Source organism: Hemicordylus capensis, chromosome 5, assembly GCF_027244095.1.
Source record: "Hemicordylus capensis ecotype Gifberg chromosome 5, rHemCap1.1.pri, whole genome shotgun sequence".
Lineage (NCBI taxonomy): Eukaryota > Metazoa > Chordata > Lepidosauria > Squamata > Cordylidae > Hemicordylus > Hemicordylus capensis.
In genome coordinates this window covers 60,454,258-60,476,515 of record NC_069661.1, presented here as the reverse complement: position 1 = coordinate 60,476,515, position 22,258 = coordinate 60,454,258, and the positions used below count along the sequence as shown (strand labels likewise).

Genomic DNA, 22,258 nt, shown 5'->3' with positions numbered 1-22,258 from the left:
TTTGCAACCTAGTTTAGAATCACACCCCTCCCCTAAGCACATAAGAGAGAACAGGGACAAATCAATCTTTTCAGTAGGCTTGAAGCTCCCAGCTCCCGGGCTTTCAATAACTGTTTACTTAACTTAAGCATATCCAGAGGAGCAGTCGTGCTAGTCTGCTGCTGTGGCAAACACAACAGAATGTTGTAGCTACACCTTAACAGGCAAACCCATGGATCGCTGCTTACACAACAAATGCGTTGAACTTTAAAGTGGCACAAGACTGTTCTTAACAGTCTTTCCCAATAAAAACTCTGCAGACAGTCTTCTGATTAGTGGGCAACATCCGGACTAAGTTAGTTATGACGACTAAGTCCCACTGAAATCAATGAGACTTATGTTAGTCATGACTAGCTGGTCTCACTGATTTCACTTAGTCATGACTAACTACGCTGGATGTTGCCTCGTATGTATATGCCCACGACTCCTTTGCCAACCCAAATCTGGCAAATACTCTTGAAGTTCCTGGGCTCCTGCGTCGTAGGAATAAATCAAGGGAGAGCTCATGGTCAGCAGCGCAGTCTGCCCGCCCACACAATGCCATTCCTCTCTCTGACTCTGAGCCGAAAAGGCTTCCTTCCTTCCAACGCCTTTGTCTCCTCCCCTCCCGCCCCTACCACTTCCTTCCGCCGCTGAACTACAACTCCCAGAAGCACTTCGGGTGTCGGCCCGGGTCTGAAAGTGAAAACAAACTTTAAGGACTGCCCGTTTCAGTGGAAACTACACATGTTTCGTTTCTCTTTTGTTTCTTCTCGCGTAACTCAGTGATGTGCTGGAGGCGCCGCCGTGACCCAGCCCCCGAAAGGAAGAAGCGCTGAGCGCCCTGGGCTTGGCTGGACGCCGGGAGCTCGGCGAAGGCCAAGAAGCGGCTGCCACCGGCTCGGGCGGTGAAAGTGGAATCTCTCGCAGGGAGTCCCCCATGCGACCTGCAAACGTGAGTCCGGTAGCAGCTACCGCCTTGGCAACTGCACCTCCGCCTTTCCTCTCTGGATAACGTGCCCGAGTGGTTTGCTTAAATAGGTGTTTTTTTCCCGTGTCTCTCTCTATTTTAACCACGTGGGGCTAATGGGAGTGAAGTGAGTTCTCTGCAACCTTAAGCAATAAATAAATATGGAGGCTGCTAGTAAGCCAGGCGGCGGGGAGCAGCTGCCGCCGAGGAGCAACGGCGTGGAGGCTTCTGCGGACTCTGCGATGGACAACTACTTGCGATCTCAGGGACTATACCGCAAGCGAGTTGCAAAGGACGGATCTTGCCTTTTTAGAGCCGTGGCCGAGCAGGTAACTTTCTCTCTCTCTCTCTCTTCTCTCTCTCTCTCTTTCTTTCTCTAAGTAGTATTTTAAAGCAGCGACAGCTACATGAGTAGGGAAGATTCAGTCGCATGCCCGTAGGTGCGAAAATGTAGGCAAATCGAGTGGCATAATAACTGTTGTATGAGACAAAAGCGGGGCGGGGCGGGTTGTTCTCCAAAAGCTAACCGGAGAGGAAATAAAACAAAAGGGAGTTGTTTAATAATAGGCCTCGAGTTGCTTTTCGAGATATCCTCCGGCTCGTGGCATGAAGACTTTGACCTGGCGGGGCAGGTTGTCTGTGACTTCAGGCGGCAACAAGCTTGGGGTGGGGGTTCAGCTTGGAAGTTTTCTGCTCGTGATGCAAGATGAGAGCGGTTAGGGTGTAGTCGCCTAAGGAAAGAAACGGATCATCGCGGAAAGAGAGACTCTCTCGGTGGAAACGCTCCTGCAGCCCTTCCTCCTGCGAGGAGTGCGTTTCGTGAGCGTGCCGTGGGAGCTCTCTCAGTTGCCTTGTTTCTAGGGCAACAGTCCTTGTTTCCTGCCCAGGAAGCGTTCCTCTTGCTTCCACATTCAAGCAGTTAGTTGTACCTCCCCATTTTGTGCCCGTAGTTTTTGCATACTGCAGATTCACGTTGGCTGGTGAAGTAAAGGAGCAGAGACGCACGTTTCCATCAAGTATCCTCTCTTAAGTGTGGCTGTGAGAAGGAACGCATGCTGTTTGGGCCCCTTCTAGAACGGTTGCAATGGCTTTGCAACGAGTCCTTCTACACTTTTAAAATAGAAAACCCCTTGGTACTGGTCTGCTGGGTTGCCCTTATTCTGTTCTGGATCAGCAGACCTGTAGAGAGAGCATTGTGTTCAAGATGGGATTAAAATTCAGCCTGAAGGATGGGCGAAAAGCTGTCTGGCCTTCAGAGTGAGTGAGTGAATGAATGAATGAATGCCCCAAGGGCTGCTTTAATTTAGGCTAGCTTCCTGAAGCTATAATGACTCGGCACCTTCTGAAAGCCTGCCATGTGGGCCACTCTGCATGTTTTTATATGCATCTACTTCGGGGACAGTTGCTAGGTGGACAGGAGACTCATTTGCTTTCAAGTATATTGTCTGGTCTGTGATACTTAGAATATTGTGATACTTCAGTCCAAGAGGTAGTGCATTGTGGTGGCTAAGAACCAGGAAATCCTTGATTTGAATTTCACCTCTGTTATGAATTCACCAAGGAGTGGGGCAGGCTGCTGTTTCTTTTCTGTCTGCATTATGAGGATAATGCTGGTCTATTTTACAGGGTTAGGGTGGTTATAAGGCTAAGAACAAGATAGTGGTTGAGATCCAGACTAAATTTCTTGTGAGTAAAATTAATGAAATTAAATTGAGATTAATGGGACAACTTGGTCATGACTAACTTGCCCCATTAAGTTCAGTGGAACTACTCATGAATAATTTAGTCTGGATGCCAGTAAAATGTGTTTAACACGCTGATAAGAACATAAGAAAAGCCATGCTGGATCAGGCCCAAGGCCTGCCTAGTCGAGCATCTTATTTCTCACAGTAGCCAGCTGAATGGGCTGTAGCTAGGTCCTGTGTTCAGTCCATGGCATTTCCAGGTAGGGAAATGGGAAAGACTCCTGCCTGAGACCTTGGAAAGCTGCTGCCAGTCAGTGCAGATAACACTGAGCAAGGCAATTTTCATATGCCTCTGTGAAGCCTACAAGTAAGGAATACTCTCTCTCCTACAATTGCTTCCCTGCAACCAGTATTTAGAGACATATCTCCTCTGTACCTGGCAAAGAGAGCATATAATCATCAACACTAGTACCCATTGATAGCTGTTTTTCAATAATTTAACCATCTCTTAAGACCATCCAAGTTGGTGGCCGTAACCATATTAGGTGGAAACAAATTCCATAGATTAATTTTGCACTGTAGGAAGAAATAATTCCTTCAAGTCTGTCCTAAATTTCCTGGTAATCAGTTTCCTGGGATGACCCCTGCTTAGTGTTGTGAGAGAGGGAAAAAACTCTCTATCCACTCTCTTCACACCATGCAGAGCTTTTAAAATCTATCATGTCTCTTCTTCATTGCCTTTTTTCCTAAACTAAAAAAGCCCCAACTGTTGCAGCCTTACCTTGTAATGAAGGTAACTGGTGCACTATGTGAATGCTTATTACTAGTCTTGCAAAACATATATTCTAACATAAGACCAACTCTGAAAATAATAATAATGTACAAATGTAATTGCTTTGCTTTTTGTGGATGCTACCACTCCTGTAGCCACCTAATGGCACAGCGGGGAAATGACTTGATTAGCAAGCCAGGGGTTGCAGGTTCGAATCCCCACTGGTATGTTTCCCAGACTATGGGGAACAACTATATTGGGCAGCAGCGATATAGGAGGATGCTGAAAGTCATACCCTCATGCTGTGTGAGAGGAGGCAATGGTAAACCCCTCCTGTATTCTAACAGGGCTCTGTGGTCGCCAGGAGTCGGCACCGACTCGATGGCACACTTTTACTTTACAACTCCTGTACAATAAGACTTAGGATGAGTTCCTATCCTTTAGTGTTTTGAATATCATTTAGCTTCTTTAGGATTAGTGTAGTGAAAATATATTGATTTCTACTGCTGGCCTGTATTTGTCTTTGGGGTATAGTTGCCCTAACTTATTTTTCCTTTACCACCAATATGACATTTTCTGACTCTTCTGATTAAAGCATGTAAGCTTGGAAGTATGTAATGCTTGGAACCAGTGTTCTCTCATTTTTTTCATCTGTGTGTGGAATAAGTTTTGTTCTGGGTGGCAGTATCAAGGCAGTGTGTGCACACGTGCATTCAAATGGGGCCTTTCTGATTCAACCTGAGCGGGATCTAAAATTAACTGAGCGGACATAAAAAAACTTGTGAGCACATGCACACACCTTAGAGGGCACACTGCTTGGAACTCAATGTTTAACTGTTTTCATCTGTTAATTTGTAAGTAAATTAACTGTAAGCTAGTTAATTTGTAAGGTTCCATAACTTTTCTCTTGGTTCCTCAGCTGATTTTTAAAAACTTCTTTCTCCAGGTTTTCCACTCTCAGTCTCAGCATCTTGACATTAGGATGGCCTGCATAAATTACCTGTGGAAAAACAGAGAGAAGTTTGAAGCGGTAAATAAACAGTATTGCATTATGGGTGGCCATCACGGGCCAAACTGTCTTCAATGGTTTGGTTTTGTAGATATGTTAGGCCTTTATTTTGCCAGACCCTTGAGGTTAATTGTTTAACGGTAGTTGTTTTCAGGTACCTATAGGTAACTAGACTGGAATAGTCTTATTTTTCTGACATTTGTGAATGCTTCTCTTTCCTTGTGGGGAGGAAAAATGCTGCACCAACTTCCTGTGTCCTGAAAGTATCTATCAAGGAGTTGTTAGTAATGTATCTTTGTCATCCTGTGCCTGAGGGTGGTTGAGCCATTTTGCATGGCCAAACCTTGGTCCATGTGAACTGGCCCTCAGATGTTATGTAATGGAATTATTCTTTACATTTTGAATCAAATACTACTGTCGATTTTATTAACTGATCAAATATGACTAAGTCAGGACTACACATCTTCAATCCTTCAGCAGTTATTGGACTCGCATCATCCCTGGCTATTGGCCATTGTTGGGTTGAAGTTGTGCAGCCCTTGGCTACATTTAGCGGGATCAGCCTGCTAAAATGTTTGTATAATATTTGTACAATTGCAGTCATCTTGTGTGATTATAAAGAATGTCTGTTTTAACCACAGAAGACTTTTATCTATATGCAGGACATGCTGGGGTTCTCCAGGGCTTTTCCCTGGACAGCGTCTGCTTTCAGTTTCCAGACTTAACACTAAAATATAAATAAAACTGAAGTGCCCCTGAATAGTTCAGAGTGCATTTCACTCATCAAGCAGAGCATCTGCAAATCTGGGGCTAGAGGAAGCGTTCCTAGATCAAAGGGTAGTATTCCCAGATTTGAACCATGACACTACTTTTTCTAGAAATTGAATACTGTCTATATTATATTATTATTATTTATTCAATTTCTATACTGCCCTTCCAAAAATGGTTCAGGGCGGTTTACACAGAGAAATAATAAATAAATAAGATGGATCCCTGTCCCCAAAGGGCTCACAATCTAAAAAGAAACACAAGATAGGCACCAGCAACAGTTACTAGAGGAACTGTGCTGGGGGGGGGTGGATAGGGCGGTGCTGTGCTGGGGGGTGGATATATGTCACAGTGATGCTAATAAAATATCTTTCTCCTGTGTTTTAAAGTTTATAGAGGGACCATTTGAAGAATATTTGAAAACTCTAGAAAATCCACAGGTATGTATTTTTGGGTCAAGCTTAATGTTACATTTTATAAGCCAGTTATAGGGTTTATCTAACTACCCTAAATGAGCCCTAAAAATTAAATATTTTTGTTGTGAATCTCATTAACTTTTGTATAAATGTGAATGAATTTTTCTTTTGCTGCTTTTTCAAATGAGCCAGCTCTCAAATATTTTTGGGTGTACATCATAGAGCTATTGGATTAGGTGGTATAAAAATGTATTAAAGACTTGCTGAACGTTTTAATGGATGCTTGCAAAACTTGCAAAAGGGGCCATAGAAGTACCCCAACTTGGAAAAAGTGTTTCATTAACTAGCGATATTCAAGGGGCGAGTAAGTCTCTGCAATCAGGGATTTGGGATCTTTTCTTCTGTTCTGCTGGCGATAGCGATCCATTAAAAAGAGCCAGCATGGTGTAGTGGTTAGAGTGCTGGACTAGGACCCGGGAGCTCCGAGTTCAAATCCCCATTCAGCCATGATACTTGCTGGGTGACTCTGGGCCAGTCACCTCTCTCTCAGCCTAACCTACTTCACAGGGTTGTTGTTAGGAAAAGCTTAAGCATGTAGTACACAGCTCTGGGCTCCTTTGGAGGAAGAGCGGGATATAAAATGTAAAAAAAAAATATAAAAACACAAAAGGAGAGACACATCCTCAAACTGTGCTCAAAAGGTACTAATTTTATTGTTGTATGTTGTGTTGTGCGACACGTTTTGATGACCATCTTCCAAAGCAAAAGGTCTTCCATGTATCAATATCCTCTGAATGAGCTCTCTTAGCTGGCAGACTAGATTGAAAGACATGAAAAGCGTTTTTTCCTAAGGAAGGAATGAGTTGGGCACAGTGTTCTCTCTAACCTTTTCATCTATGTGCGGAATGAGTTTTGTTCTGGGTGGCAGTATCAAGGCACTGTGTGTGCACATGCATTCAGAGTGGGGCCTTCCCAATGCAACCTGTGTGGGATCTAAAATTAACTGAGTGGACGTCAAGAAACTTGTGAGCGCGCACAGATGCACACACCTTAGAGGGAACACTGGTTGGGCAGCTTACATGGAACAATTTATTACCTCTTGAGCACCTGTTTTGTCTTGCTCATCCAGTGTTGTGTCTCTGATGGTGGCAAGCTCTGTTTGCTCAGCTCCTTGGGGAAAGTGGGGAGCCAGGAGAACAGTAGTACTGGAGTAGAAGATGCCATTCCCTCTCTGGAATGTTGCCTTCCACTCTGGTCCTGCTGCATTGCTCGCTCTCCCCCATCCCCTAGTCAGCTGAAACAATTCACAGATGGTTGGGAGAGGGTATGGAATGCAGTTCCGCTACCACCCTGCAGATTGAACCTCTGTGCGGCTCAGGTAGGGACATGTTTTTAAAATCCTGTTCTGCTGTGCAGTAAGAATGATTCTGAATACTTCTTGTTCTCTAGTAGGTTTTTTGTTGTTGTAAGCAAAACGGTCAGTTTGGGTGTTCACATTATTACTTAGGGCACAATCCAGTTCATGCACTGTTGGAAACAGACAGCTTTCTGTATGTTGGAGAGGAAATTCCACATGCAAGAGCCATGTGTCTGGGAAGGGGAGGGTTCAGTGGGACACTGGTTTGGCCCACTTTAGATTTAGTTCCATGTTTTGCACAGTGTAGCATTTGTGTGGAGAGGAGATGCAATGAGAAATACTATATGTATGAAAATCCATTTTGGTTGTCTGAAATAACAAAAACCTTCACTGAATTATTGAAAACGTAATTGTAACGAATGAACATTAGATAAGACATGGTAACTATTTTCTGATGTGGGTATTGCTGTGAACATGTCAGTGGACTTGCTCAGAAGACGGTTTGGTGGACTATATTCTGCACAGTGGCTTGTTCATTATAATAATCTTTCTTCCTCTCTGATACAGGAATGGGTTGGACAAGTGGAAATAAGTGCCCTTTCTCTTATGTACAAGTAAGAAATATCTCTGATTTTACCCCTAATAAAATTCAAAATATTCCATATGAATATAAACTTGGGTTTGCTTGGAAGACTCTAATGGGCAGGTCCCTCTTCTGTACTGGCAGGTGTTCCGTCATTAAGACTCCTTCAAGAAATAGGTGCTTAGAGGGATGCAGTTTTAACCCTAGTCCTAATCACACTTACTTAAGAGAGTCTTATTTTACTGAACTGTGTGGAGTTGCACAATAGCATGGTTTATACTCTTAACTGTGGGTTTTTTTAGGCTGATATAGGCAGTGCAGGCAGGAGGGCTTGTCAGGTTTGCTTTCAATAGTGTGACTAGAAGTACAGTCTTGCCAGTGAGAGAACCATGTTTTTGCACAGCCTTTCTCAAATGGCACATGCCCATGTAACCTGCACTGCAGCAACTGAGCTGGCTGCCTGTTAGCTTCTGGGCCCTACTGAAGTGCAGCTGCTAACTTCCTAAAGCCTTTTGTCCCTGTATATCCTGAGGACTACCCTTCCTCCCACTTTGAACTCTTGGAAGGAATTGGGGTAGATTGTGCCCCATTTGAGAAGGGGGAAAATTGTTTTCAGTACAATTCCATGCTACAAGTCAGGCACAACCTTAATGAAGTTAAGTACCCTGCGGTGTTTCTTCCACCCTACACCCTGTAATATTGTTTAAAATGACAGTTTTTACCAATATGGATTTTGGGGTATGGACAAGCTCTGTTACAGTGCATAGGAAACCATGTACTATGCGCTTACGGGACTATATTTCTGCTGGTATCTGGTGTTATGAAAAGTCAATAAATAGCCAGGCAAAAGAAAATTGTAAGGGCCCAGCCAAAAGCATGGTTTGAAGGCACATGATACAACAAACTTACTGAAGCTAAGCAGGTCTGGGTTTGTTCAGTGCCTGGATGGGAGAATGCCTGAGACCCCTGTTTATACTGCTTTGAGTTCCAGTGGAAAAAGGATATTGATTAAATCAATAATTCTAAATTAGGTTTCAGCAGACTTTCCCAAGGGGTTAAGGGCTTTTGTAGGGATGCCTTTTCTGGTTAATTGGTAGAAGTGTGCCTTTATAATGTGGCCAGATCTTGTAATATGATGTCATGGTTTTCAGCTGCTTTGGATTGTAAGATAAAGCAGGAAAAGCTTATCTTTTAAATTTAAAATCATTGGTACTTCATTTTTTAAAAAATGAAATATACAAAGGATCTTAAAACGGAGAATATGGCTGATATCCTGATTAAATCCAGAGAAGGTAGATATGTCTAACTTGTCCATTTAATTTTAATGGGTTAAGTCAAGTAAATTTAGTCAGAATGTCGGCCATGTTCTGCAGATTAAAATACATCCTTCAGAATTCTGAATTCAGGACAAATATGGAAATATGGGTGGGGGATGTAGTAGAAATATTGGCATGAAGGGGACATACGAAATTAGATATGGAGCAAGGGGAGGGGTTTTTGTTTCAGCTAGTAGCAACTGCAAGGTCTTACTTGGCCTGAGCTACTGGCAGAATTGTACAGTAACTTGCATATTGTCAAACACTATAATTTTGGCCATGTGCTTGGATTGCAGGATCCTCAAAGTGCATTGTTCATGTGCTACAGCTCTACAGTTTAAGGGGATAATTGTATGCTCTTCTGCCAGTCTTGGTTATGGTATTGTTGCTAATTACCCCTGTTCTATCAAAACCTGTATCTTTATACATTTCCCCTCCCTTGCATATTCCTCTAGGAAAGATTTTATAATATATCAGGAACCAAACAGCACTCCTTCACATGTAACTGAAAATGGCTTTCCTGACAAGGTAAGACAAATGCTCACAGTTCTGATATGAAGGTGGATAGTGATGAGGCTTTGGCAGAGCTCGTGCAGGATATCTGGCTATCCCAGGTTCCTGCTGCATTGTCCTGTGCAACATCTATGTCCCCAGATTGCTTACAGTGTTGCAGAGGCTTCCAGGGTCCAGTTAGGAACATAGGCAGCTGCCATATACTGAGTCAGACCCTTGGTCCATCTAGCTCAGTATTGTCTACACAGACTGGCAGCAGCTTCTCCAAGGTCGCAGGTAGGAATTTCTCGCAGTCCTATCTTGGAGATGCCAGGGAGGGAACTTGGAACTTCAGATGCTCTTCCTAGAGTGGCCCCATCCCCTAAGGGGAATATCAAACAATGCTCATATGTGGGCTCCTATTCATATGCAACCAAGGCAGACTCTGCTTAGCAAAGGGGACAATTGCTACCACAAGATCAGCTCTTGGATCATGTACAGCAGCATATTTCAGCATCCTCTGGGACACTGCAAGGGGTCCTGGAATGTTTCCCTTGCATTTCCCACTTCATTGGTGCCAAGAAAATTGCACCTTTGCAGTCCTGAATAACTGCTTTGTTGGTTTGTCCAGTTGGGCCAGCCCTATCTTCATCAGGTGGAGGTTTGGTACAATTTTAGTAGGATATATTAGGCTCTTGTTGCCATTCTTTAAAACATTATGTTTTTAAAAAGATATCCTACCTCTTGGATGTTGGTGGTGGAACCCTGCTTCTGAGCTGGAAATGAGAATATGGTGCTGTAATAGACGTGTGTTTTAATATCTGAGGCTGCTTAACATGAGGGACAAATCAGACATGGTGTGCAGTTAGGATCTTGCACATTTGAAATATGTACGTTAGTAGCGCTTATGTGTTTGTGTTGCGATTGGAGACGTGGTTCTATGGGAAGAGGGAAGTGAATCCTTTTTCCATTTTCCTGATCTAAAATGGCCGCCTGGAGGTACTGAAGGAGGAAGGAAAGTAACTTATGTTTTCTCCCATGGTGAAAAAATTGCTTCCCAACTTTGGGTCCCCAGTGTTGTTGAATTAAAATGTCCTCAGCCACAATGGCCTTTGGGGATCATGGGGGTTGTAGTCCAACATCACCTGGGGACTCAAGGTTGGGAATCCCTGAGGTAATTTTTCCTCTTCCTGGAGGTGTTGTCTGGATTAGGAAAATGGCATGAGGGACAGAGTAATTCTTGCCCTACTGCTGTGTCTTCAGTCCAAATCTCAGAAACAACACCCCCCCCCCCAGTGACTGCTATCAATATCTTTTAAGGTAGGAGGTTTGGACCATGGATCTCCCACCTCTGTTGGTTTGCCCCTTAGTCTGATGTTAATCAAACTTGTGTAAGCACACTTATGAACTTGTGAAGTTGCCTTAAACTGAGTTGGACCTTTAGTCCATCTAGGTTAGTATTCACTACTGCTTGGTAGTAGTGGTTAGTATTCACTACTGTATATTCACTGCTTGGCAACAGTTCTTCAGGGTTTCAGAAAGAGGTCTTTCTCACCTCTGTCTGGAGATGTAAGCATTGAACCGGAGATCTTTGACATGCACATCTCTACCACTGAGCTCTGTCCCCCAGTCGTCTGTCTTCTTTGATTTGATATGTAGTAAACAAAAACTGTAGAATACTTTTAAGTATGAAATTATCTACACATAAATTTATGTGCTCAAGTGGTGTATTGCTATGAAGAGACAGTGTTCATTTTTTTGTCAGCTTGTAGATTTTCTAGCATTGTTTATTAAGTAATCTTTTGCTCCCTTTTTCTTAGGTATTGCTATGTTTTTCAAATGGAAGTCATTATGATATTGTATACCCTGTACAATATACTCTCAGTGCTGCTCTCTGCCAATGTGAGTACTGGTGTGGGTTAATCAGGTTTGGAATGAGCCCGGAATAAAATTCAAAATGATCTTGATAGAATGAAAAAAATTAACACCATAATAAAAGTTGTTGAGGATTCTAAAAACATAATATGAATATCCAGGTTGTGACCTGGTAACCCTGTGTCAATGTGTTGCTGAAATCATCATGAATTTTGCTTCTCTGAGAATTGAAAGTCCTGAAGATGTTTTGAAGCTTACCAAGAAGGTGGATTTTTAGGAATTCTAAAGTATATAACAGCAGTAATTTAAGCCAAATATACAGATTTTGGCATTCTACCCTAGGTCTACTTTACCAAATTATTTAATGCCCACTGCAAAGGTCTTTGGGGCATATTAGCTGCTTAGCTTTTCAGACGTTCTGTTTGATGTCACTAATATATCTCTAGCTCTATCATTATACTACAAAAGAATGTCATGTATGGAACCCTTGAAAATAAGATTACTAAACCCTAGGGCATTTTGTAATATTTTTGTCATTGCTTCCACCAGCTATTCTGTATGAAATCCTGTATGAGAAAGTGTTCGGTGTTGATGTAAGTAAAACCTTAGAAGAATTGAACCCTCCTGATGTGACCAGGGATGGTGATGGAAACAGTGAAGCATCTGATCTGGAGGATGATGATGTAGAGTAAGTCTGCAAATGTAAAGCTAAAATGCATTGAGCACAGCAATATGCAGCTATAATAGGGATGATGAAGTGGGAAGTGAAACTTCTGTATGAGGAAACGGTATATTTTGCTGTTGTCTTGAATTCATACATTCTTGCTTTGCAACTTTAAGGTAGAATTTTCAAGAACATATATGAAAACTGCGGCCTCTCCTTTTTCTTGAGCAGCAGTACAGGAGCCAGCATGTTGTAGTGGTTAGTGTGTCAGACTTAGGATTAGAGTGATCTGAGTTCAAATCCCTAATTAGTCACTGAACTGGCCTACCTATCTACCAGACTTGCTTATCCTACAGGAGTATGTTGAAGATAAAATAAGGAATGCAGAGAACCAGAACTCTGAGCTCTTTGGAAGAAGAATGGCGAAAGAGCCATATGCTGCATTACATTTTGCTGCAGAAACTAACAATTTGGAAGGCCATGACCTGTGGGTGTTTAGGTTTCTGTTCTTCAGGTGCTTCCATAGCTTGATCCTATGAGCTAGTGCTTGTTCCAGCAGGGAATAGAATGATCTTAAGGACTCAACATTGACGAAGGATCCAGCTCTGCACGGGAAATAGACTAGAAATAGTAGCAGCTGTTGCTGCTGCCACGATAGTGCTGCCACGCTAGTGCTGCTAGTGTTCACTTGTGTAGTAGGAGCATAGAGAAATCCCATCCAGCATCCTAAAGCCATTGAGGAGGGGCTGTAGCTCAGTTGTTGAGCACATGCTTGGCACACAAAAAGTTCAGTTCTTGGTGTCTTCAGGTAGGAAAGGGAAATAGCCCATCTGAACCCCTGGAGAGTTGTTGCCAAGTCAGTGTAGACAATACTGAGCTTGAGGAATCAATGGTCTGACTTGGGTATAATCCTGCTTCATGTGTTCATGTGCCATTTGATTTGATTCAAGAGCCTATTATTCGGTGCAGACCTGTACTGGGATGGTTCTGTTGGACCTCTGTGTCTGCACTATTGAAGGGGAACAAGCAAGGGAGAAGGACTGAGTCAAGAATAGCAAGAACAATAGATTTTCAATCGAGCAGAGGTTGGTGGCTGCTCCACTCGCAAGCAAAGGGTGCTGCTTTAGCTATGACATCACAGACCAATATTTGCTGTTCAACAGCTAAAGGAAGCCTGATTCTGTGCACATTGACACCAGTAGGCCTCACTTCCACTTCTCCCTCTAAAGCATGTGCATGCGCTCACACATTTTCGATGTCCACTCAGTTAATTTTAGATCTCACTCAGGTTGAATCAGGAAGGCCCCACTCTGAATGCATGTGCACACACACTGCCTTGATACTACCGCCCAGAACAAAACTCATTCCACACACAGATGGGAAAAAAAAGAGAAAGAACTCTGCTCACTTCTGAGTCAGTGGACCTGAACAGTGTGCATAGAACTTCACAAAAGTGTTAAGTGTTCATGGGATATGGGTCTAATTGCATGACCGAGATGAAGAGCGAGCAATTGTGAAAGTCAAAACAAAGATCTTGCTCGTCTTTCAAAACTCTCTGTATCTTCTGTTCTTCACAGAAATGAAATCACTTCAGTGAGCAATTCAAATGGATTGAAGCCTCTTGTGAGTAAGAAGGTATTTTATCTTGATATTGATTCGTTAGCTTCTTGCAATAGCTATAAAGGTCTGTGCCTACAAAATTTAGTTTGTAATGCAAGGATATTAGCATTGGGTTTTTGGAAGTGCAATTTTAAACTTGTCTATGAAATGTAGGAGTTTGCACTGCCAGCAAAAGGTGTAAATCAGAGAACATTGGGTGCTTATGTGTCTTTTTGGAAGAGATGCATTTTAAATTAAAATTGCCTAAGTTTCTCTGTTAGTATACCTTTTGAGCAAGAGAAATGACTTGCTCTATTAGTCAAACAATAAAACATGTGGTTGGAAAAGGAGGGGCAGGGGAGGAAAAGAACCAAACCCAATTCTTCTGGTTGCTAAGCAGTGATACACTGTTTGTGTTCTATGCAGTTGTCGCACTTGATCAACAGACCAGAGACATATCTGACTATTTTTGATTAATTATCATGAATATTATACTGTTCAGGTATTGCATACGATCTTATACGTGTAGATGTTTTTATCTGGTCTGCATGTTGCAGTGTTCTGGATTTTAAATTTTGATATATTAAAGACGATATTTTCATTTCTTCCCAGTCTAGAATAAATGTTTCAGATTCATGTAATATTGGCCACCTGTTTCTCTGAGTATTGTGTTCTGGGATTCTTCTTTACCTAGCAGTTTCACAAAAATGGAAAACCCACCTCCACTACCTTGTCAAGAAACATTCTTAGATCACTCAATCCGTTGGTTTACCAAAATATTGAATATGAAGTCTGGCAGCAATCAAAACGAGGTAAGGCCTGATTTTTTTCTGTTGGGGTTGGGATGGGGAAGGAATCAAGCATTTTTCTATGTGCATGATAGTATATAATAGCAATTTTTTTTTTGTATTTTCAGAACAGCAAAAACAAGATTTTTCTATTGCTGCTGGCATGCAATACTCGGTTGGAGATAAATGTAAAGTAGGTAGCATTGAGCTTCAATAATTTCACTTGCTGCTTTTTCAGTCTTCACTCTCCTGTGCTTCTGCAAGAATCTTTCACAAAGGGTTGCCACCTCTTTCCTAGCAGAAGCATTTTGCCTTCAACCATGGGCATGCCTGGCAGAAGTGGAATAGGGGTAGATTTTATTGAGCATGGAGTGATGGCAGAAGTTGCTCACACTTCCACTCAGTCTCTCTTCAGGGGAAAAAGGGGGACAAATCTGCATCTACTTTATCCTTCCTCTCTTGTTCTTGCTATTCTTGACTCAGTCCTTCTCCCTTGCTTGTTCCCCTTCAGTAGTGCAGACATGGAGGTGCTTTCCTCTCTGTCCACCAGTTGGCAGCCCCTTTGAAGACAGAGCTGGCTGGATTTGGGGGCACCTCCTATTTCTTCCCAGAACCTAATCTTCTTTCCTTTCTCTGTGGTAAACAGATAATGGTTCCTGGCCTGGTAATAAGAGCCAGTTGGGAGTGGTATAGTCTCCCCTGACCAATTTTTAGAGGAAGAAGTGTACAGGCACCTGCTGCCTATTTGTTGGGTGCGCCAAGCCAGACCCATACCTATGCTTGGGCATTGTGTGTTCTGAGAACACTAAGCCATTTTGTATTGCATCTGAACCCTATTCCTCCATCAAGCAGGCTGGGAAGAATCCCTGAAGCAGCCACATGAGTAATCAAAATGTCCTATGGATTCTTATACTCCCTTCTCCTTTTGTTTGCTCAGATTTAGTTACTTCCTGCTTAATACAAACCATAGTTTGCACTGCATCCAAACTAGCAGCTTGGTAGCAAAATATGGTTTTCCGTTAATGAGAAGTAACTTTGCTGACTGTTGTTCAGTTTTCTTTAGTGAGGTGTGTTGGACATGCATATTATATAGGCATGCATATATGTCTACGGTGACAGTGGGGATTGATGTAAGGCTGCTGATGTCACAAGTCGCTGATGACTTCCTAACAAAGTGATATTCTCTTCAAGGAATTATAAAGGGGGAGAAAGTGTGTTTAGGGAGTTCTTTAGCAGACAAAAGCTTGCAGGTGCATCAAACACAGACTTACTTGCCCCTTCCTCTCTCGACTTTCCAACAGAATCTCTCTTGCCCATGTTGGCAAAATGACTTTACACACTAACAGGCAGACTTGTAGGCATGCAAGGCAGAATGGAGAACTCACGTTTTGGGCAGTATAAAAATTAGATAGATAGATAGATAAATTTGCAGAAGATTTCCCTTCATGTTGAAATATGTATTTCTTCATTGTTCCTTAGGTGCGTTTAGAGCCCAGTGGAAAATTTTATAATGCTCACATCCAAGAGGTCCAGTCTGCGAATGGGCCCATTGTTGTCTTTGTGGAAGAGCTCGGTGCCAAGTAAGTGATCAAAGTGTTTTATATATTTTTATTTTTACACACACACACACACACACACACACACACACACACACACACACACTATAAAAATAAATAAATAAAATACACAGCTAGGAGAGCTTTGACATTTCTGCTTAGTCAAATCCTTATGTGAAATGATCTCTGAGGTCACTTCTGCTGATATGTGAGTCGTAACCCTTTGTGTGCTGGTTTTTGGTTGCGTATACCAAGCTCGGGTGCCAATTACCTGACCACGGAGACGTGAAACAGCGGATGCTGGGTCTTTGAATGCTGGGGTTTGCCTGTACAAGAACGATATATACAAACCATTGTTTGCTGTGGAATTTTAATTCATTATAGTTAATGCTAGAAATGGACCTTTTTGTGTTTGGAAAGAAGTGCAGTTCTGTTTTGTTAACCATTTGGGGAATTAAATAATGGTCTATATCTGAACTAAGAATTATGCACAGGGTATGCTTCTGCCCACCTGTGTCCCCCATAAAGATGTCCCTGAGGGACTTGGGACCCTCAGGGACATATTTTCAGGAGATACCGGTGGCTCCAGAGGGAAGGGGAGATTGCTGAAAATTACACCTCCCCTCTGTGTGTGCAGGGAGGCATTTCCGATGTGCCATTGTCTTTGTAGTAGGTAGGATCAGTTAAGGAATGGGTGTTTAAAAAATAAAAATCTTGCCTGTTTCAAAGAACTGTGGCACATGTTTTGAAATGCCCAGAGCTGGGCTTGAGGACACTGGTTTTGGCTGGAGCCAGGGCAGGCTGATGACAGGGTCACAGGTGCTCACAAGTGGGCCAGAGATGTGAAGCAAAAGAGTAGCTTTTGCTTTTAGATCCTACTGCTTCTAAAGAGGGTACATACTATATACGATTCATGTTAGGACTACTTATTGCATATTATGGATTCTAATTATTGTATGATTTCTTAATACATTTCTTGTGTAAGATATTGGGAGATGGTTCATTGCATTCATGACTAAGAAAGAAATGGTGTAATAGCTCAGCTAATGTACAACTGTCTGGTGATATGGCTAGTTTATTGGATCTGGTACTCATAGGATCGTATGGATCTTTTGTTCCATAAGGAGCTAGTAGACCACGTTTGTATTCCAGTCTTCCAATACCAGGCTATAACAATCCAAGCTTAGCTTTGCGCCCCCCCCCCCAATTTTGTTGGGTTATTGTAAAAAATAACTATGTCGTGGCTATCGGTGTGTTCTCTAATCTTTTTCATTTGTGCGTGGAATGAGTTTTGTTCTGGACGGCAGTATCAAGGCAATGTGCGCACATGTGCATTCAGATTGGAGCCTTTCTGATTCAACCTGAGTGGGATCTAAAATTAATTGGGCAGACATAAAAAAAACTTGTGAGCATGTGCATGCCTTAAGAGGGAACACTGAGGCGATGGCAAATAAGCTGTAAAGTTCTTATGACTTGTTAGTTTACAGCATGACTAACATTAGGGCACTCTCTTCTTTGCAGGCATTCAGTCTTCTTGAAGAACCTTAAACCCCTGCCACAGGCATCTCCTGTGGAAAGCTGGAGCACTGTGCCGGGGAAGAAGATAAAAAGACCCACTCCAGCGCATGGGCAAAATCAGACTGGTGAGATTACTATCTTCTCCACTTAAAAATAAAATATAATTGTACAGACTTTACTGCAAGGCCATCTGCCTGTGATTAAGGAGAAATGTGTGTTGCAGATGCAGAATGCAGAGGGTCAAAGAATCCAAACAAACCAATAAAAACTCCGTCAGCGCTGCCTCCTCGGCTGCAGGGAACAAGGCAACATCATGTGTCCGGTCCTGGGATGCATTCCCAGCAAATCTCTCCTGAACACAAAAGCTTATGCAGAAATTCCTCGCAGCCTGCAAGGTGAATCCAATATATTACTACTTCATTTTGGAGCTTGAGATTTATTCTAGAGGCTATTCATAGATTGCATCTATGGAGTCTTAATATTCTAGAGTATTTATTTATTTATTTTAACTAGGAAGCTTCCTTACTTCTGCCTCTGCACTGTTGCTGTGTTTGCCATGTTTGTGCACTTAGATGCATTCCCAGACCAGAAGCTTGGTCATTTTAGCCTACAAGGAAGTGAAGTCTCAGCTTGTTGCAAATCATCCTGATAAGGCACTTCCAGATTCCCTCAGGTCATTGGCCTGGCTGCAGTGGGACTGGGATATGTCTCTCTGATTGCATCTAGAGAGTCGGAGCAGACCAGCCTAAGAGTGCCCAAGGGAGACAAAGGGCAATGAGCTTCCTTCCCACTTAATGAGTCTTTGCAGATAAGACACCTTTTCTCCCTTTTGCAGTAGTTTTGGGTGAGTCATGATGGAGAGGGGTGTGCCCCCTCCCTTTTTTTTTTTTAGTCTGCCTCTTTAGCAGGACACCTGTGGAGAAACCCTTTTGTTTAAGGGGAACACCTAAGTGATGGCCCACAGGATGTAGGCAGTGCTGAGTCAGAATCACACTTTGTATGGAACAACTGCTCAAAACCCTTTGGTTGGTATCCACTTATTCATGCCCTAGGGTCCTGTTTTGGACTAGAAGATTCTTCCCCATGAGGTTAGTGGGGTTGGTTGGCTTGATTTATTTATTATTATTATTTATTTAACATATTTATACCCCGCCTCTCCAGTGCACTACTGCTCGGGGCGGCTCACAACAATAAGATAGACACAGATTCAATAAAAGTAATAACATTAACTAATTTTTTTAAAGTCGGATTAAAAACCACAATTATTAGGTTCAAATTAAAACTGATTCATTTTGCTCTTACACATACACTTGCACCCGCATTTGCTCCCTTATGTGCACACTTGGGGAGAGGCATCCAAGTGGATGGATGATCCCCACCTAGACAGCAGGTAGCTATGAATGTGTCTTTGTTCCCTCCTCCTTCCTTAGCACTAAGGCATGGTAAATGTGTATTGGGACAACCTAAGCCATTTCCAAAGAGTCAGCAACCACCTTATGGGAAGACAGTTTTCAGAAACCTGCTGGGTGCTAATCTTTGCTTAATCACCACCTTTATCATCCTGTACCCATTTCTAGCCCTCAATAAAGCAACTTTGTTTTCAAGGCACTTGTCTGTGTTGCTTTGCTTCAGACTATCCTAAATTTCAGTTTAATCAACCACTCCCCCAATATCTTGAATGTACAGCATAGCTTTATTCAGGTTTGCACCAACTGAGCTAATTTCCTCCACTTCGGTCAAAAGGTGGTTACTCCTACACTTCAGAGCAAAGCTGGTAGCAGCACTCTTGTTCTTCAGATGATTGTCTTAAATAAAAAGGGATAATGTGCAGATTTGCCCCAGAAGTCACAATTTAGCTGTTCAGACACTTTTTCTGTTGGAGTCGACACAGACTTGATGGCACAACTTTACTTTATTAAAGTGGGAATGAACTTGTTCCAGTGGTGTAAATTCAGGCTGATATACTGTCCAGGAAAGCCAAGTGTGTGTGAGCCCAAGGCGATAGCAACTCTTTATGGTTATCTTCTTATTTAGTAAAGTAATAGCTTCCTAACCTGTTTTGTTTTTATAACAATATGTGTGATAACTTTCTTATAGCCAAATCTGCAGGTAGATCTGTCAAGTTTTTTATTGCTGTGCTCTTTTAAAATGAAGATCAGTTAAAGGTAAAGTGTGCCATAGGGGTGTGCATGAACCAGTCCGGAGGCCATGTAAGAGGCCTCTGGACCGGTCCGGCACCGAGTGGGGTCTCCCTTTAAGGGCGGCGGGGGGGGGGGTAGAACTTACCCCTCCCGCTGCTCTTCCCCCTCCGGCGCTGTAGCGTTAAGTGAAGTTTTTGGGGCGGCAGCGTTCCTTGCTTCCGCCCCTGCCCCGTCGTAGTTTGTAAAGCTGTCGTAAGAGCACTCTTAGAGCAGCACGCATGTGCGTCGCCTACGTCACACGCAGCGTGCGTGTGATGTAGGCGGCGTGCGGCGGCGGCAGGTGCGCGCCACCGCACGCGCATGCGTGCTGCTCTAAGAGTGCTCTTACGACGGCTTTACAAACAACGATGGGGGCAGGGGTGCCAGCGAGGAACGCTGCTGCCCCAAAAACTTCACTTAACGCTACAGCGCTGGAGGGGGAAGAGCGGCGGGAGGGGTAAGTTCTACCCCCCCGCCCTTAAAGGGAGACCCCCCCTCGGTGCTGGTCCGGACCATGCACATCACTAGTGTGCCATCAAGTCGATGTTGACTCCTGGCGCCCACAGAGCCCTGTGATTTTCTTTTGGTAGAATACAGGAGGGGTTTATCATTGCCTCCTCCGGTGCAGTATGAGATATAGGTGTTCCCATAGTCTGGGAAACATACCAGTGGGGATTCAAACCAGCAACCTTCTGCTTGTTAGTCAAGCATTTCCCTGCTGCGCCACTCAAGGTGACCCAGGATCAGTTAGTCACTGAAAAAGTAGCAAAATTCTTTAGTTACCATTTGTACTTGTCAGGAGGTTATCATGTATATTTTGAGTTGCGCTTTTATGACAGCTTATATTCTTGTTGCTCTATAGACTGTATTTTTGACTGACTGACTAACCATTTTGTCCACTGTATCAAATTGGGAGTATAGAACATTAGCTTTGTTTTCTAAAAACAAGACCAAAAGAGAATTTTTGTTTTATAATTTGTGGGAGGGGATACTGGACCCAATCACTTACAAGGACTGCTATCTTTTACCATTTCAGTCACTGAAAACCAATTTTGTTTCCTCTTTGCAGAAAGGTGGATCGTGAGAGAACAGAAGATTTTGACCATACAAATAAGGATTGTGACTACTTTGGCCTTTCTCCAAAGGAAAGCCAAGAGAAACAGGCTGAAGAGGAAACGCGTTCATATTATGAGATTCAGTTTGGGGATGAAGAAGCCTTCCCTGCGCTTTCTGTATGTGTATTGGAAATGGAGTGCTTTTCATAATGCATTGTTTTTCCTTTTGCTATCCTTCCCTTTTCACTGATTGGCTGGTTCTTCCTCCCCCCCCCCCCCCCCGCCGGCCACCCTCATAAAGGTAAAGTGTGCTGTCGAGTCGGTGTTGACTCCTGGCACCCACAGAGCCCTGTGGTTTTTCTTTGGTAGAATACAGGAGGGGGTTTACCATTGCCATCTCCTGCGCAGTATGAGACGATGCCTTTCAGCTTCTTCCTATATCGTATGCCTGATATAGGTGTTTCCCATAGTCTGGTAGAATACATAGTCTGGGAAACATACCAGCAGGGATTCGAACCAGCAACCTACGGCTTGCTAGTCAACTCATTTCCCCACTGTGCCATTTGGTGGCTCCCGGCCCCCATAGGAAAGCATTATTACTTGGTCTCTCTTTCTATTAAAGTTAAAAGTGCAGTTATACTTCACAAACATCCTGCACAATATATGTATATGGATGTATATATATTCCTACAATGAGTTAATTGCTCCTACTTGTTCCAGAAACGGGAAGGTTTTAGGTAGATCAAACCTTTTTCATCAGGTGTTATAATGCAGAATTGGGGAGGAGACTCCGATTCATGGAAACAGCATTGGATAACAGAATTGTAGACATGGAGAGGTTCCCCCTGCTTTTAACCAGTAAAACTTCACCATTCATTCTGGCTAGTATCCCCTTTAGTCAAAACTATCTTTTCTCAAGCGTTCATTGAGATAAAAAGTTCTTATATTTTTGCCCTGAACTGAAAAGCTGTTCTTCAATGTGTGGCAGTTACCAGGCTTTGTCCCTATACTGGGAAAAGAATGCAATGCAACATAAGACTAACCTTGTGCATCTAGGGCGGCTTTAAGATTTGCTTCATAAAAGGCACACTACCTCTCTCTCTCTCTGCCACTTAAAACTACTTTTGGAACTAGAAAAAAAGCAAAATTCTGCTGGACTATTCTAAAATGGCTCTTTGGATCCTTGTCACTGTGATTGGTATGATTGGTATGCAGATGTAGAGACCATATGAATAGTAAAGGCATAAAGAACTTTGATGGAATCAGGGTGAGGATATGTGAGGCTTTCTGAACGTTCTGCTAGTCAAAAGTAAATTTAATGGTAGGAAGCCGCTAGAGATTCTCCTCCCCACCCTCCACTTCCTTTTTTTAAAACATTGACTCATGTTGTGATTTGCATACTTGGTATTGGCAAGGTTGTGAAGACTTTATAGCAGGAAATGATACTGCCGATTGGACCAAATCAGGCTTGAATTTAACTTAGGCTCATTTTCTTTTCTTTTTTAAGCAGGAAGAGGATTTGTAGAGGCTACAGCCTCAGCACAGTTAGTAGGAAATCTCATGGGATTGACTGCTAAGTGAATCTAGAAATAAAGGAAGTTGCCTTATAATGAATGAGACCATTGGTCCAACTAGTT

General features: G+C 42.8%; 1 protein-coding gene across 5 annotated transcripts in view; it reads left to right on the top strand.

The window, feature by feature from the left end:
• Positions 1–572: 572 nt before the first annotated feature.
• OTUD4 (OTU deubiquitinase 4) overlaps positions 573–22,258 on the top strand; it is a 33,485-nt gene continuing 11,799 nt past the window's right edge. The window contains exons 1-14 of one of the 5 annotated variants that reach the window (XM_053252599.1): positions 573–1,317; positions 4,392–4,475; positions 5,612–5,662; positions 7,563–7,609; positions 9,350–9,422; positions 11,207–11,288; positions 11,811–11,949; positions 13,503–13,560; positions 14,219–14,336; positions 14,441–14,505; positions 15,792–15,892; positions 17,390–17,511; positions 17,610–17,781; positions 20,636–20,798. In XM_053252599.1, coding sequence (XP_053108574.1) covers positions 1,150–1,317; positions 4,392–4,475; positions 5,612–5,662; positions 7,563–7,609; positions 9,350–9,422; positions 11,207–11,288; positions 11,811–11,949; positions 13,503–13,560; positions 14,219–14,336; positions 14,441–14,505; positions 15,792–15,892; positions 17,390–17,511; positions 17,610–17,781; positions 20,636–20,798 — 1,443 coding nt within the window. In that variant the 5' untranslated portion in view covers positions 573–1,149. The remainder of the gene's footprint in view (positions 1,318–4,391; positions 4,476–5,611; positions 5,663–7,562; positions 7,610–9,349; positions 9,423–11,206; positions 11,289–11,810; positions 11,950–13,502; positions 13,561–14,218; positions 14,337–14,440; positions 14,506–15,791; positions 15,893–17,389; positions 17,512–17,609; positions 17,782–20,635; positions 20,799–22,258) is intronic. The other 4 variants (XM_053252600.1, XM_053252597.1, XM_053252596.1 and 1 more) reach the window with 4 other exon arrangements.